General features: G+C 41.5%; 1 protein-coding gene across 1 annotated transcript in view; it reads right to left on the bottom strand.

Annotated features, from left to right (window-relative positions):
- Positions 1–3,374: 3,374 nt before the first annotated feature.
- The window catches only part of LOC143887735 (protein SPIRRIG-like), a 48,782-nt gene continuing 38,816 nt past the window's right edge, over positions 3,375–13,340 (bottom strand). Inside the window, exons 16-19 of the mRNA XM_077391901.1 lie at positions 9,141–9,449; positions 8,639–8,945; positions 8,382–8,528; positions 3,375–5,149 (exon numbers count right to left, since the gene is read on the bottom strand). Coding sequence (XP_077248016.1) covers positions 3,968–5,149; positions 8,382–8,528; positions 8,639–8,945; positions 9,141–9,449 — 1,945 coding nt within the window. The 3' untranslated portion in view covers positions 3,375–3,967. The remainder of the gene's footprint in view (positions 5,150–8,381; positions 8,529–8,638; positions 8,946–9,140; positions 9,450–13,340) is intronic.

Raw genomic sequence — 13,340 nt, forward strand, 5'->3', positions numbered from 1 at the left:
GTGGTTTATATAGGGTAAACAGTGGTTTAGAGTGTTTATAAGTGTTTTATATAAGCCTATGAGTGGTTTAGTGTGTTTACAAGTGTTTAATGTAGCGTAATCAGTGGCTTAAAGTGTTTATAAGTGGTTTATATAAGCCTATCAGTGGTTTAGAGTGTTTATAAGTAGTTATATAAACTTAGCAGTGGTTTTAGAGTGTTTATAAGTTGTTTATTTAGGATTACCAATGGTTTAAACAACTGAGAGGGAGAGACTACCAACCTGTGAGAGGAGGTTCACTCAGAATCAGAGGATACCGGAGAGAGGTGCACGAACCTGCTGGGCATTGTGACCCTCTAATGGGCGGTTGGGATCATCCCATGAGAGAAAGAGGGCATTGTGGCCCTCTAATGGACGGTTGTGATCATCCCATGAGAGAAAGAGGGCATTGTGGCCCTCTAATGGACGGTTGGGATCATCCCATGAGAGAGAGGGGCATTGTGGTCCTCTAATGGAAGGTTGGGATCATCCCATGAGAGAGAGGGGGCATTGGGGCCCTCTAATGGACGGTTGAGATCATCCCATGAGAGAGAGAGGGGCATTGTGGCCCTCTAATGGAAGGTTGAGATCATCCCATGAGAGAGAGGGGGCATTTTGGCCCTTTAATGGACGGTTGGGATCATCCCATGAGAGAGAGAGATGGGGGCATTGGGGCCTTCTAATGGACGGTTGGGATCATCCCATGAGAGAGAGAGAGAAGCGCATTGTGGCCCTCTAATGGAAGGTTGAGATCATCCCATGAGAGAGAGGGGACATTGTGGCCCTTTAATGGACGGTTGGGATCATCCCATGAGAGAGAGAGGGGGGCTTTGGGGCCCTCTAATGGACGGTTGGGATCATCCCACGAGAGAGAGAGAGAGAGAGAGAGAGAGAGAGAGAGAGAGAGAGAGAGAGGAGGCATTGTGGCCTTCTAATGGACTGTTGGGATCATCCCATGAGAGAGAAAGAGAGAGGAATTGTGGCCCTCTAATTGATGGTTGGGATCATCCCATGAGAGAGAGAGAGGTGACAGTATTTTAAAAATGAGGGTATTTTTGTCCTAAACCCTTGCAAACCAGTCACCATCACTCTAGATTGGTTATTTCCAAGTCTCCCCTCTTTAAATGTCGTAGTCAGTAGAAAGCCCTTTCATTTGGTCATTTTCCCTAAAAAATAAACTATCATTAAATACTGGAAACTTTAAAAGTTTTAAAACTAACATCAAATATCAGACTACAACCAAATATCAATTGTTTCAAAAACTACCAATTCAATCTGTTTCCCCACCAAATGGTTTCTTAAGCCAGCAAGTTCTATAATTAATTACGAAAATGCCATTGGACTTTGAAACCTTGCTTCTCCCTCTCCGGCCGCATGATTGACTTGAAACTTTAGGGGATGGACCATCTGCCAGACAGGAAGACAACGTTACTGGCCACTTGTCGGAAAACTTTGTCGATCACCGGAGGCAAGCAATTTTCTGGAGACTTGCCAAAAAGGGTATTTTCCACTAAATTTCCAAGTTTTCTTTGGATTTGAACACCAGTAACCTTAGCCCTGATACCAAATGTTATTTAAACATTAACTTAAATGATCCCTTTGGATCTTCGGCATTCAAATCAAAGAAAAACTCAATTCTAATGAGATGAGTTAGAAATACCTTTCACAATGGTCGATCCCTTGAAGTTCGTAATCTGATGACGTTCTTCGCTTTTCCGACCACCGAATTGGCCCTGCAACGCCCCTTGTTCTTCTCTTCCTTCACACACAACTAGGCTTAATGGGAAACTCTCTCAAGGTGAGTTCCCTCTCTTAATGAACTCTGTTTTTGCGATAGTAGGAAGAGGGACCAAGAGCCTCTTTACTAGGCAAAGAGCTCCCATAAATCTTCTAAATTGAGTGCAAATTTGTTTGGATCTTTAGGCACATGTTTACCAACAATTATTTGAGCCAACTTGCCTTCCAAAACGTTTCCAATGTCAATGGATTACCCAAATCAAGGAAAGGTTGCTATAATGCAAGGCCACACATGTTTTAGCAATTCTAATACTTAGAAACTCTAGTTTCCATAAAGAGTTTTTGAAACTCTAAAACTAGGAAATGTCTAACAAGAAATTGTAAATAGCAAGGTTTTCCTGTAGAATATAGTGACTGGTGTTACTTGTTGCAGAAAACATTCCATAGCGTGGTCAAACAGGTGAAATCTTGAAATCGTACACTTCTTATTAGTTAGATTTCCTTCATCCTTATTGCAACTATGAAGAACTGAAGTGAACTGAGTAGAAGTGCTGGAATCCAATCCCAATGATTTGACACGAACAGATCTGGTCTGGTATCTATTAGTCTTACGAGCTGATTTCAAAAACTCACTAAGGCCACGTTTGGATACCTCATGTTTTTGTATTTGGATTTGGATTTGAGTTTTGGATATAAAATACATCAATCATCCTCATGCTCATGGTGAGAGAGAGAGAGAGAGAGAGAGAGAGAGAGAGAGAGAGAGAGACGTCTGGCTATTGCAGCAGCAAGATCGAGAAGCAGCAAGGGTGAAGGTAATTCCCACCAAGGTTTTAAATTTTGAACGAAATCTGAAATTTCGGTCCGAAATTTCGGGTTTCAGTGGAGCAGTGAGGGTGAAGGTAATTGCCACCTAGATTTTAAATTTCAACAGAAATCCGAAACTTTTTATTGCCACAAATATTGATTTCCAAATAATGTGTTGCAGAACAGATTTGAAAATCAGTTTTTTTTTTTTTCCCACTGTTTAGCTGATTTGGAAATCTAAGGATCTAATCCAGTTGCAAATCTCAACTGCAAACGTGAGAAATCCAAATCTAAATCTTGTGGGCATCCAAACGTGGCCTTAAATTATGCTGTAAGTACATGCAGGAACTACATATCTGAGGGGGCTGAACCCTATTTACGATAGATGGGGAAAAGGACAGAACCATTGTTGTCCGACTATCCAATCAGATCCCCCATCCTTCGATCGACTGGTTAGTCTCTAGTTACCAGTTTCTCAGTTGAAGGCTGTTGCAGCCTACAACAGAGGATATTTCAACAAGCGCCATTCACAGGTGGTGGCTGATCAGCCAATTCCCAACAACATGGGAAATGATTGGGGCCTGGCGGGGCATGCATGCTCAAAGCTCCAAGAACATCATATGCCCTGTTCGTTTGGGATTGTAAATACTTTAATATAATCTAAATGGTTATTCCAAGTGCTCCAAGTGCAAGTGCTTACGCCCTGTTCGTTTGGGATTGTGGCAGCTGATTGTGATTATTGGACTCAAAATTAATGTAATTTTGGGTAGGAATGGGAAGAGTTTTCAAAGGTGGGGCCACACACAATTCCATGCCATGAAAGGCTAATTATAATTCCAATCATTTCGATGACTTAAAATCTGCATTTTGTGTTTATCCTCAATGACACCTGAATCCCTCTTACAATACAATGTAATTTCCTTCTATAGCCTGAAATTACAAATATATAAGATGAATGAAGCTCTCCACACGCATTCCTCCGCAGAAAACCGGTGCCAAGGGTGCTCAATTGCACCCATGCAAAAATAATCAAGAGAAAAACAGAAAACCACACCCCACCAGCCAATCAACCCATCAATGCCGCCAGCGAAACCTTCTACCATGAGCACTCCCAGCAAATCACTCTATACAATTTTACATGTGTTTAATCGCGGCCTATTTACACCAAAACTGGTACATTTTGGGTCGAATTGAAACCTCCCAACACTTGCTACAGTCCTATCATCTCTTTACTCTCCCTGTCTCTACCATGGTGGACCGACCGAGCACTTCGGCCAGCCCTAGTGTGTTGATTCCCACCTTTACACAAAAAATAGTTTCCTTTGACAACCAAAGCCAAGCAGTCTTTACTGCCCAACTGGGCAAGAGGTAAAAATTTAGCACCACCCAATGTCATTCTTAGTCATCACCCATTACTAAATGAAGCTCTTAAGCTCTCATCTGGTATAGTCCAAGAGATCAAGTGCCCACCCAAATCTCCACTCAACAACTGCTTAAGGTCATTCGTAAGATGAAGGGCTGTGACCGGATGCTTATGCGACTTCAATACCCTGTGAAGAACCAACCTGTACTCCGGCGCTTTCTCACTCACGCCAAACCCTCCCACGCCTCTATTGTTACCCAACTTACTCTGTCCACTTGCCTCATCGGAACAATGCACCATGTGCCATACCTTCACAGTCCCACTCTGGTGGCCCGTCACATACCAATTTGTCTCCAACCAATCTGAAAAAGTCGCGCTAGTCACAGAGAGAATGGAGTCCGATGGCAGCTGTGAGGTGTTGACCACGGCCAAACAATCACCATTGATGCTCCAAACAGCGAGAAGAACCCCTGCCGCTGTCACAATTTCTCCAGTCAAGTCATTCACATGAATTGCCGACACTGGTGATGGAAACTCGGGAAGTTGCTTCACAAAGACTAAGCTAGTAAGATCCCATAAGATGACGGTGCAATCATCTGATCCACTAACAATCAGTGTGTAAGGTTGGCTAACGTAGAGACAAGTGATCTTGGCTGTGTGGGAGCAGAGGGCCCGCTCCAAATTTAGGTTTCGCTGACCACGGGCCCCATCCTTTCTGATTCGCCATACGGAAACTACACCATCGTTGCCTCCGGTGACAAGAATCTGACCATCATGGCTAACTCCGGCACACTGAATTTGGTTGCCACCGTGAAGACTCTCATGGGTAGAGAGTAGTTTATCTTGATCATAACTCAAAAGTCTCAAGCTACGATCCGGAAACCCCCATGCAATGTACTTGCTATATGTTATAGGTTTGAGTAAACTGTTGGCACCGGCCACAAGGATTTTTTCATGGAATGTGACAATCTGAGATATTGAGGAAGAATTTCTGCGAATTTCGTGGTGGACGAGATGGTCACAGTGTCGGAGTGGATGAGGGGGGAGTTTCTGGTCAGATCGCCGCTTGATATGGGGCTTGAGGAACAGCTGTTTGGGTGTCTGTCCAAAGTGATTAATTTGTGCTAGAATTGATGCCTTCATAGCAGGATCTGACACATCATCTATGTCCACATTCCCTTCGTACGTATAATGATAAAAAACATTCACAGCCTCTTCAGCTGCCTGTGAAATATTAAATAATCCAATGTTAAGCAGTACGGCATAAAGAAAATAATGAGTCCCATAAACAACTCTAAACAAAGTGAATGCTGCCAACTATGATAGAGGGTGATCAATAATTTTCTATAATAGACTAAAATTTATTTTTTTAAGTATAAAGGTTATGGTTAGATATACTCTGCGCTTAATCAAAGACTAAAAAAACAAATTGGTTTGTGAATAGAGCTTTTATAAAGATACTAAGAATCCGTGTCATCAATAAAGGGGCTGTTTGATTGCAGGATTGTATTCCATTGATAAGACCGTATTTTGATTTCCTTTTACTCCAAGATAGATTGTTCTTTAAAACTTCCATTGATATAACTATTATTTGTGGAAAACACTTTTATCTTAAAAAAAAAGGATAAGTGCAGTTGCACCTCCTGGTAGGAATAAGGAGTACTTTTCTACGAGCGGACGTATCACGATAGATACCTCTTATTTGAGATTGTATCTTACTCAGCCCAATTAATTCTGTGTTAAATAATGTGTTAGGTTACTTTAGACATTACTTGTATTAGTTAGGGGTATTGTAGTCATTGTATGTTGTTGCCCTAGTTTGGGCCTATATATACATCATATTCATGAGGAGCTCCCTAGTGGAAAGTCTCCATCCTTCACTCCTCTTCTTCTTCATCTCTTCTAACCCTAATCTCATTTCTAACATGGTATCAGAGCCAATGGGCTGATCCTTCAAGAAGGAAAGAAGAAGAGTCTATCTCCCTCCATGCCATCATCCCTTTCTCTCGTATCTCTCTCCTATCTCGTTTTCCTCTCTTCATCTCTCTATAGTTTCTCCCTCAAATCTCAAATCCCTCAAATATCTCTCTCGTAGTGTCATTCTTTCCTTGTCTTTAAAACCCTTTTTTTTTTAAGAAAATCTCTCTCTTGCTCGTGTCCTTTTTGCCAAGACCACAAAATCTCAAAAAAAAAAAAGTCACTTCTTCTCCTCGCTCGTGTCCTTCCCTTCTCCTCCTCCCACTGCCCCTCTTCCCTTTCCCCTAACCCCTCCATTCTCTGCTACAGTAACCCACTACAGTAACCTGCTACAGTAAATCGCTACAGTAGCCCGCTACAATACCCAAATAAAAAAAAATCATTTATATACCCTAGAAATCTCACTATTTCTCTTTCATTTCGTTTTTAACCTATTTTCCCTCTATCGTATATCTCAAAACAATACAAAAATCATGTTTGTATTACTTGTGTAAACCCATTTTGGGTTCTCCTTCACTCCAAAGCTCTCTTTATTTTCTCTTTTCTATAGCTTCTTTGGCATATGGCCTTTGTCTTTCTCATCTCATCTTCAAGGTGCACCCCAAGTGTTAGATGAAATGTCTCAAAAGGGTTTTGTGCCTTGAAAGTGTTCTTTTTGTTTCAAGTTGAAGGCCTTTGGCCTCAACTTCAGGGGGAGTGTTGTCTTGTATTGTTTCTTGTTGTTCTCTTGTGCTTGTCTTGTTGTCGTCTTCTTATCATCTCTTTCTTTCTATTACCTTCTATGTCTTTTATGTAGTTCTTTAAGGCGCGCACCAAGTATTTGATAAAATGTCTAAGAGAGGTGTGGTGCCTTGTTTTTCATCTTTCATTTGTCTTCTTCTCTACGGCGCACACCAAGTGTTTGATCAAATGTCCAAAAGCGGTGTAGTGCCTTATTTGTCTTCTTTTCGTTGCAAGTTGAAGGTATTTGACCTTCAACTTGAAGGGGAGTGTTTTCATTTAGTTCTTTGTGTCTTTTCTTAGAAGTGTTGTCCACTTTGTTGTCTTTTCTTGAGGGGGAGTGTTGCTAGTGTTGTCTTTGTCTTCTTGAGGGAGTGTTGTCTTGTTTTCATGTCTCTTCGTGTTGTTCGGTTTTTTGCCTTATCCCTTCATGTTATCTTCTTCCTCCTTTTCCGGGCGATGGCTTCCATATCCATCGTTGGTTGGCTCTCTTACAGGCGACTGTCTTTTCCCGTCGAACTCTCCTTTCCGGGCGATGTTTTCCCCATCGTTGGTATGCTCTTTTCAGGCGAGGATGTTCATGCCGCCGACCATGTCTCCAGGCGATGATGTTCCCATCGTTGGTTGGTTATCTTCCTCTTCTTATCTTCAGGCGACGATGTTCATGCCGTCGACGTTGTCACCAGACGATGGTTTCCCCATCGCTGGTTGGTTATCCTCTTCCTATCTTCTTATCTTTTCAGGTGACGATGTTCATGCCGTCGACCTAGTCTCCAGATGATGGTTTCCCCATCGTTGGTTGGTGATCCTCTTTCTCTCTATCCCTTCTCTCCCGGCAACAGTTTCTCCGTCGACCTTGTCTTCGATGGTTTCCCCATCAGTTGCTATTCTCTTCACTTGGCGTTGTGCTGCTTCGCCAATGTTCGTTGTGCGCACCTTTGGTGTGCCTCTTTTGCTCGCTGAATTGTAGTTGTTCTTGCCATGGCGCCTCTATTGCCCTCGTTATGCGGATATGTTCGTCGTGCTCTCATTCAGGGAGAGGCCCTATTTAATCGCTCTCGTTGTTGTGCTACTTCAGGGGAACTATTCTTTTGATGGACATTGATCTCGATGTTGTTCATGGTGGCCTTTGTTTTTTTGTTTATGTTTTTCATTATGTATGTATCACACCAGCTTGAGGATGAGTGTTATACCAAGCTGGATGTGCATGAGCTTCTTGTACTTTTTTAGTTGTTGACGTAGTTCTTTGTAGCAAGCTGGAGCTTCATAGTATATACACACCAGCTTGAGGGGGAGTGTTGAATAATGTATTAGGTTAGTTTAGACATTACTTGTATTAGTTAGGGGTATTGTAGTCATTGAATGTTGTTGCCCTAGTTTGGGCCTATATATACATCATATTCATGAGGAGCTCCCTAGTGGAGACTCTCCATCCTTCACTCCTCTTCTTCTTCCTTTCTTCTAACCCTAATCTCATTTCTAACATTCTGTATTCAAACGGCCTCAAAAAAAGGCCTCAAAAAATATAAGTGTGAGTCCCAAGGAAAATTCACTGGCTTAATGCTATGCTTCAATCAGTTGGATAAAAATTGTCGAGACTTCTTTTTAAAATTAGGGATGAAGTTAATTTAAAGAGAAGGCATTGCAAATTCCCTGTGCGCCTACATGCCGACAAACTGTGTTGAAGACGAGGCATAGACCAAATTTCAGAAGTGATGGTTTCCACTAATAGCATATAGATTATAGTGCTAGTACTCACCTTCCCCCTCTGTTTATATCCAAAAACGAGGTCTATCCAATGATGCAGATTTTCTGAAACATAGTCCGACTCCAATGCTTCCCGATGCTTCCTAATGAATTCTCTGGTGCTGCCTTTGGCCCAAGGGGGCAATAAAACATCATCAACCTAAAAAGGGAAAAAATAGAAATTTCACTGTGAAATGCGGTAATTGCAGTAAAACTTTTGAGCATGGTGGCTAAACAGAAACAATTCGAAATTGATATAGATGGTAAAACCTTTTCTCCTGACTGTTTTTCTCCCAAGTCAAGATGGAACCGGTTTTCCAGGAACTCCGGCATGTAGAAGAATTCTGGAATTAGTTCCTTCACATCTGAGGTGTTGCCCTTTCCAGCTGCACTTAACCACGTGTCCCTTACACTATTGAAGAGACGGTCAGCATGGTCAAACTGACCGCCTTGTAGTTTCAGGTTCTCCGTACTGAACGGTGGCAGGCGTAGAAGATAAAAAAGTACAATCCCAGCACTAGAATAATGTGAACCATAGTGAAATTTGGGAACATCTGGGTCATCCCAACTTTCATATCTGAGAATGAAAAAGCAATGAGAGTGTCACAAAAGCAAAAAGGGAAAAAAAAACCTGACATGTCTCAGGAAATGGAAATGCAAATGTAGAATAATTTTTTTTTGAAAATTGACAAATATATTCATACCAGCAAAATTACAAACGTAGCATAAATTGAACGGAAAAAACATTTGGTTGCTGAAAAGGTCAACAAACCTTTTAATGAATTCCTCTTCTCCCTCTGCTGTTTGGCATCCCATTGGTTTATCAAGCTTACGAAATGTAATGGGATCGGCCAAATCCAGGGTTTCACTCACATAGTCTGCAAGAACCCAAGGAAATACAGGATATTGAGTGAGATCACTATATCCACGTCCTGCAAGAGTGTTGAGGTACATGAGATATTGGAAGTTGCTAATTTCGCCATTCTGCCACCTCTTGGAAAAGGACTTGGCCATGATCTTGAAAAGACGACTTCCTTCATTGGTCTCTTGTTTTGATGATCCTGAAATTGTTGTGTCTAACCTGTTGCATAGATGCATGTTATGACAGTTTTAGGCACTGAAAAAGCAAAGATATTGAATATAGCAATATGAAAAATGATATGCAGACACCTGTACCAAGGTTGTCCCAAAAAGTGCGCCTCTCTCTCTCTCTCTCTCTCTCTCTCTCTCTCTCTCTCTCTCTCTCTCTCTCTCTCTCTCTCTCTCTCTCTCTCATATTGCCAATTGTAGCACGGATATGTTATCAAAATATGAGTCCTTTTGTCCTACAAAAGTGCATCATTGAAAAGATGGCAGTACAAGGCGGGAGGAGGAATAGGCAGTGATATATAAGCGATTTGATATTTTCCGTGTGTGGCACAACATAAACAATTTACATTGAAAGAGACTTGGATGCTTATGGGTAAATCCTATTCTCCTCCGCATTATGTTTAATCTGGCATTAGGATAGAAATGATGGGATCTCCAATAGGAAAGGCAAAAGGCTTGTCTAGATTATTAATGAGCAGCTCAAAATCGTTTTGCAACACTTGTGGCAGAAATCAAAGGGGAGATGGAGATAACTAAACCAATGAAGCGGTCGGAATATCAAATGACCAAGAGAATATTAACGATGGGGAAACCAGGTTACATGAAGGATCAAGGAAAATGGTAGGGTTCCTTACTAGAGGAAGGTCCAAGTTGAATAAATGAATGCAGCCTCAACAAGAGAGATCAACCTGAGCATTTTCGGCTATGATTTGTGGACACGGACACGAGTGTCGCGTGTCGACACGGACACTGAATGTCGGACACGGCGAACTCCCAACATTTAGAAACGGTGACACGCTTAAAATAAAAAGTACATATAATCATGATTTGTGGACACTGATTCGTGTGCCGAGTTTTGACACGGATATGAGGTATCTAACATGGCAACCCCTAAAAATCTAAAAATAGTACCACTCATACACATGCATACATACATATAAAGTTACTGACACTTCTAGCAGTACACTTAAAAGTGTCTAAAGGAGTGTCGACACGGGTGTCGTGTCGGACACGACACGTGTCGGCAATAAATTCTAAGTGTTGGCCAAATCATAGATTTTCGGTTTATCGAGCTGCCAGCGTCACAGAACCAACTAATCCGCGACCGGCAGGTTTTCCGAAACATGCACGTTTTCGACACCAACACAGGAGGCTAGGCAGCAACCAAGGAGCGACCTAAGTGAATTCAGCCAGAGGCAAGCGTCGGCGAAGAACTTACTCAAAAGATTTTTTATTTTTGTTGAAAAGAACAGCTCAGGCTAGCTATATGCTGTGTAGTATCAACCACTTTCAAAGAAGATGGCGAGATGATATCTTGAGCAGTTAGGCATCTAGTTACAAATCTAGGACCCCTGACGAAAATAGACATGTCGCAAGTTCCATACAAATTACTTCTCATGAGTTAGAGAGGCTACACGTGGAGTTGGCTGTGAATGCAACCAAGAGAAGGCATGGAAATAGATGAATGAAATTGAAGTCATAGACCAACCTCAAAAGAAAACAAACTAATTAGTAAAAAAAACCCAAAAGGATACGGGAGAAGAGAATTGAAGGGATTGATCTAAGATATGTTTCCAAAAAATAGAAAAATACTGGAAATGAGAAAATAGATTGGGAGGGATGACGACCAGCATGTTGAAATTATTAGGCGCTTTAGATTGAAATTAACGACCAAACAAAATTATTAGAGTTATTTCACTAAAGGAGCCTAAGTGTTGTTTAGTTTTAAGAGTCCTAGTATTAGTTGGTATAGAAATCCTCGTAATAAGGTGAAGTGTCTATGAAATAGGGTTTGAGTTAGTCAATGCCATAGAGCACACTTTTAAGTGATTGTTAGCTTCAATTGTGTAGTAAAATTAGGATTCTAGTCTAGACCTCTTAGAATTTCGTGGGATTTTATTTAGCTATAAATTTTAAGGCCTATGGCCCTTTTCAAGAATGCAATGAGAATGAAAATTGAGGTTTTCTATATGTTGCTTGTGTGTAACGCTCTTGCCTGAGGTACGATGCTTCAGACTCCATGGTGTGATATCATTTCTTTCAATAGTGTTGAAGAGTGTTGAAGGGTATATTAGTCATTAAGTGTATGTTGGAGGGTATTATAGTCTTCGTACCATGTTACGCCTACTTTGGGGCCTATCTATACATCACATTCATGGGAGGACTCCTTAGTGGAAACTCACAATCTTCTCCATTCACTCTTCTTCTTCCTTTCTTCTCTACTCCCATTCTAACAAGGCATAATCAGAGCTCCAGATGAGATCCTAAAAAACCAAAAAAGAAGAGAAGAGGAAAGAAGAGAATCCCCAAAACCCTAGCTCCATCTCCATCTCCGGCCAGGGGCGATGCCAGAAATTTTGCACAAGGGGGGCAAAATTATAGTAATTTTTTATCTATCTTAAAATTAAGATAGAAAAAATTTTATCTGAAATTTTGCACAAGGGGGCAAAAATTATAGTAAATTTTGCACAAAAAAGGGAGATAAAAATGGTAAAATTAAAATTTTAAACTTATTTTCTATCTTAGGGATGATTGGAAAGGGGGGCATATTTTTTTAAAAAGGGGGTAAGTATAAAAACATATTAAAAAATAAAGGTATATTTTTTTTTCCAAAAAATTAAGGGGGGCAATTGTCCCCCTTTCCTCTCATGTGGCATCGCCCCTGTCTCCGACGATCTCCAACCTCCACCTCCGGCGCCTCCATCTTCTCCCTCTATCTCTCCCCTTACCTATCTCTCTATCCCTCCCTTGGTGAGCACCAAAACCCTAACCCTTGCACCCTCCATCTCCTCCTCCGGCCACCAACCTTGTTGTCCGACCACCCTCTCCCATCCCCGTAACCCCAAAACCTCTCTCTCTCTCAAACCCAAAACCCTAAATCTGAGAATCCCACAATGTAAATCCGTGAAACCCTTTCCCTAAACCCTTTTCTATCTTCCATAAACCCTAAATCTGTGAATCTCAAACCCTAATCTCAAACCCTTGCTCAACCCTAGCTCAATCCATAACCCTCACCTTCAAACCGTGGGTCCCCAAATCCTAACCCCTTCTTGAGAGTCCCTAAACCCCGTAAATCCACCCACTCAAAACAAACAGAAAAAAACAGAAAAATCCCTCTTGTATATTCCTTCCCTTCTTTTCTCCATTCATAACATTCTTTCTTGTCCCTTTGTTCTTCTAAATCGCTAAATCTCTTTCTCTTCTAACTGCTACTCTTGTTGGATCCTTCTAGTTCCACATCATTCCTTTCTTTATGGTTTAAATCCACCCTTTCTTCCTTTTTTGAAATCCTCCTCCCTTTCCACTCCATCCTAATCTTTGTCCTCTCTACTCTATATCCGTTGTATTCTATGGCATTTGTCTTGATATCAAAGGTGCACACCAAGTGTTTCATGAAATGTCTAAGGGGGATGTTGAACCTTGAGAGTCTTCTTTCCGCTACCAGTTGAAGGCCTTCCGCCTAATGTAGTTCCTAGCATGGAGTGGTGTGTTGTTGGTTACTCCAGTTGATGTTATTTCACCATTCTTTGTTCGTAGTCCTGTTGGTGGTTGTTCCGCATGATGTAGTTCCGTCCTCTTTGTAGGTGGTTCGTTGGTTGGTTTGTTTCTTTTTCATGTTATTAGTTGGTTCCTTCCGCTTCACGTTGTTAATGGACTGGCTTTGCGATTCCCGTTTATCAGTGCTTCTACATATGTGTAGTTGTTTTGCATAGTTTTACACAATGCATGCAATTTTCGATTGTTAGCGTTGCTTTCGGCCTTGTCCTTGTCTGCGGCTATATGCCCGATCGTTAGCATTGCTTACAGCCTTGTCTCTCCAAAAGACGTGATGTCCCCCGTCGTTGGTTGGTTATCTCTCCAAGCGATGTATTGTCCGCCGACC

The sequence above is a fragment of the Tasmannia lanceolata genome, unplaced genomic scaffold, assembly GCF_043159265.1.
Source record: "Tasmannia lanceolata isolate RefF3 unplaced genomic scaffold, GAP_Taslan_0.1 ptg000012l, whole genome shotgun sequence".
NCBI lineage: Eukaryota > Viridiplantae > Streptophyta > Magnoliopsida > Canellales > Winteraceae > Tasmannia > Tasmannia lanceolata.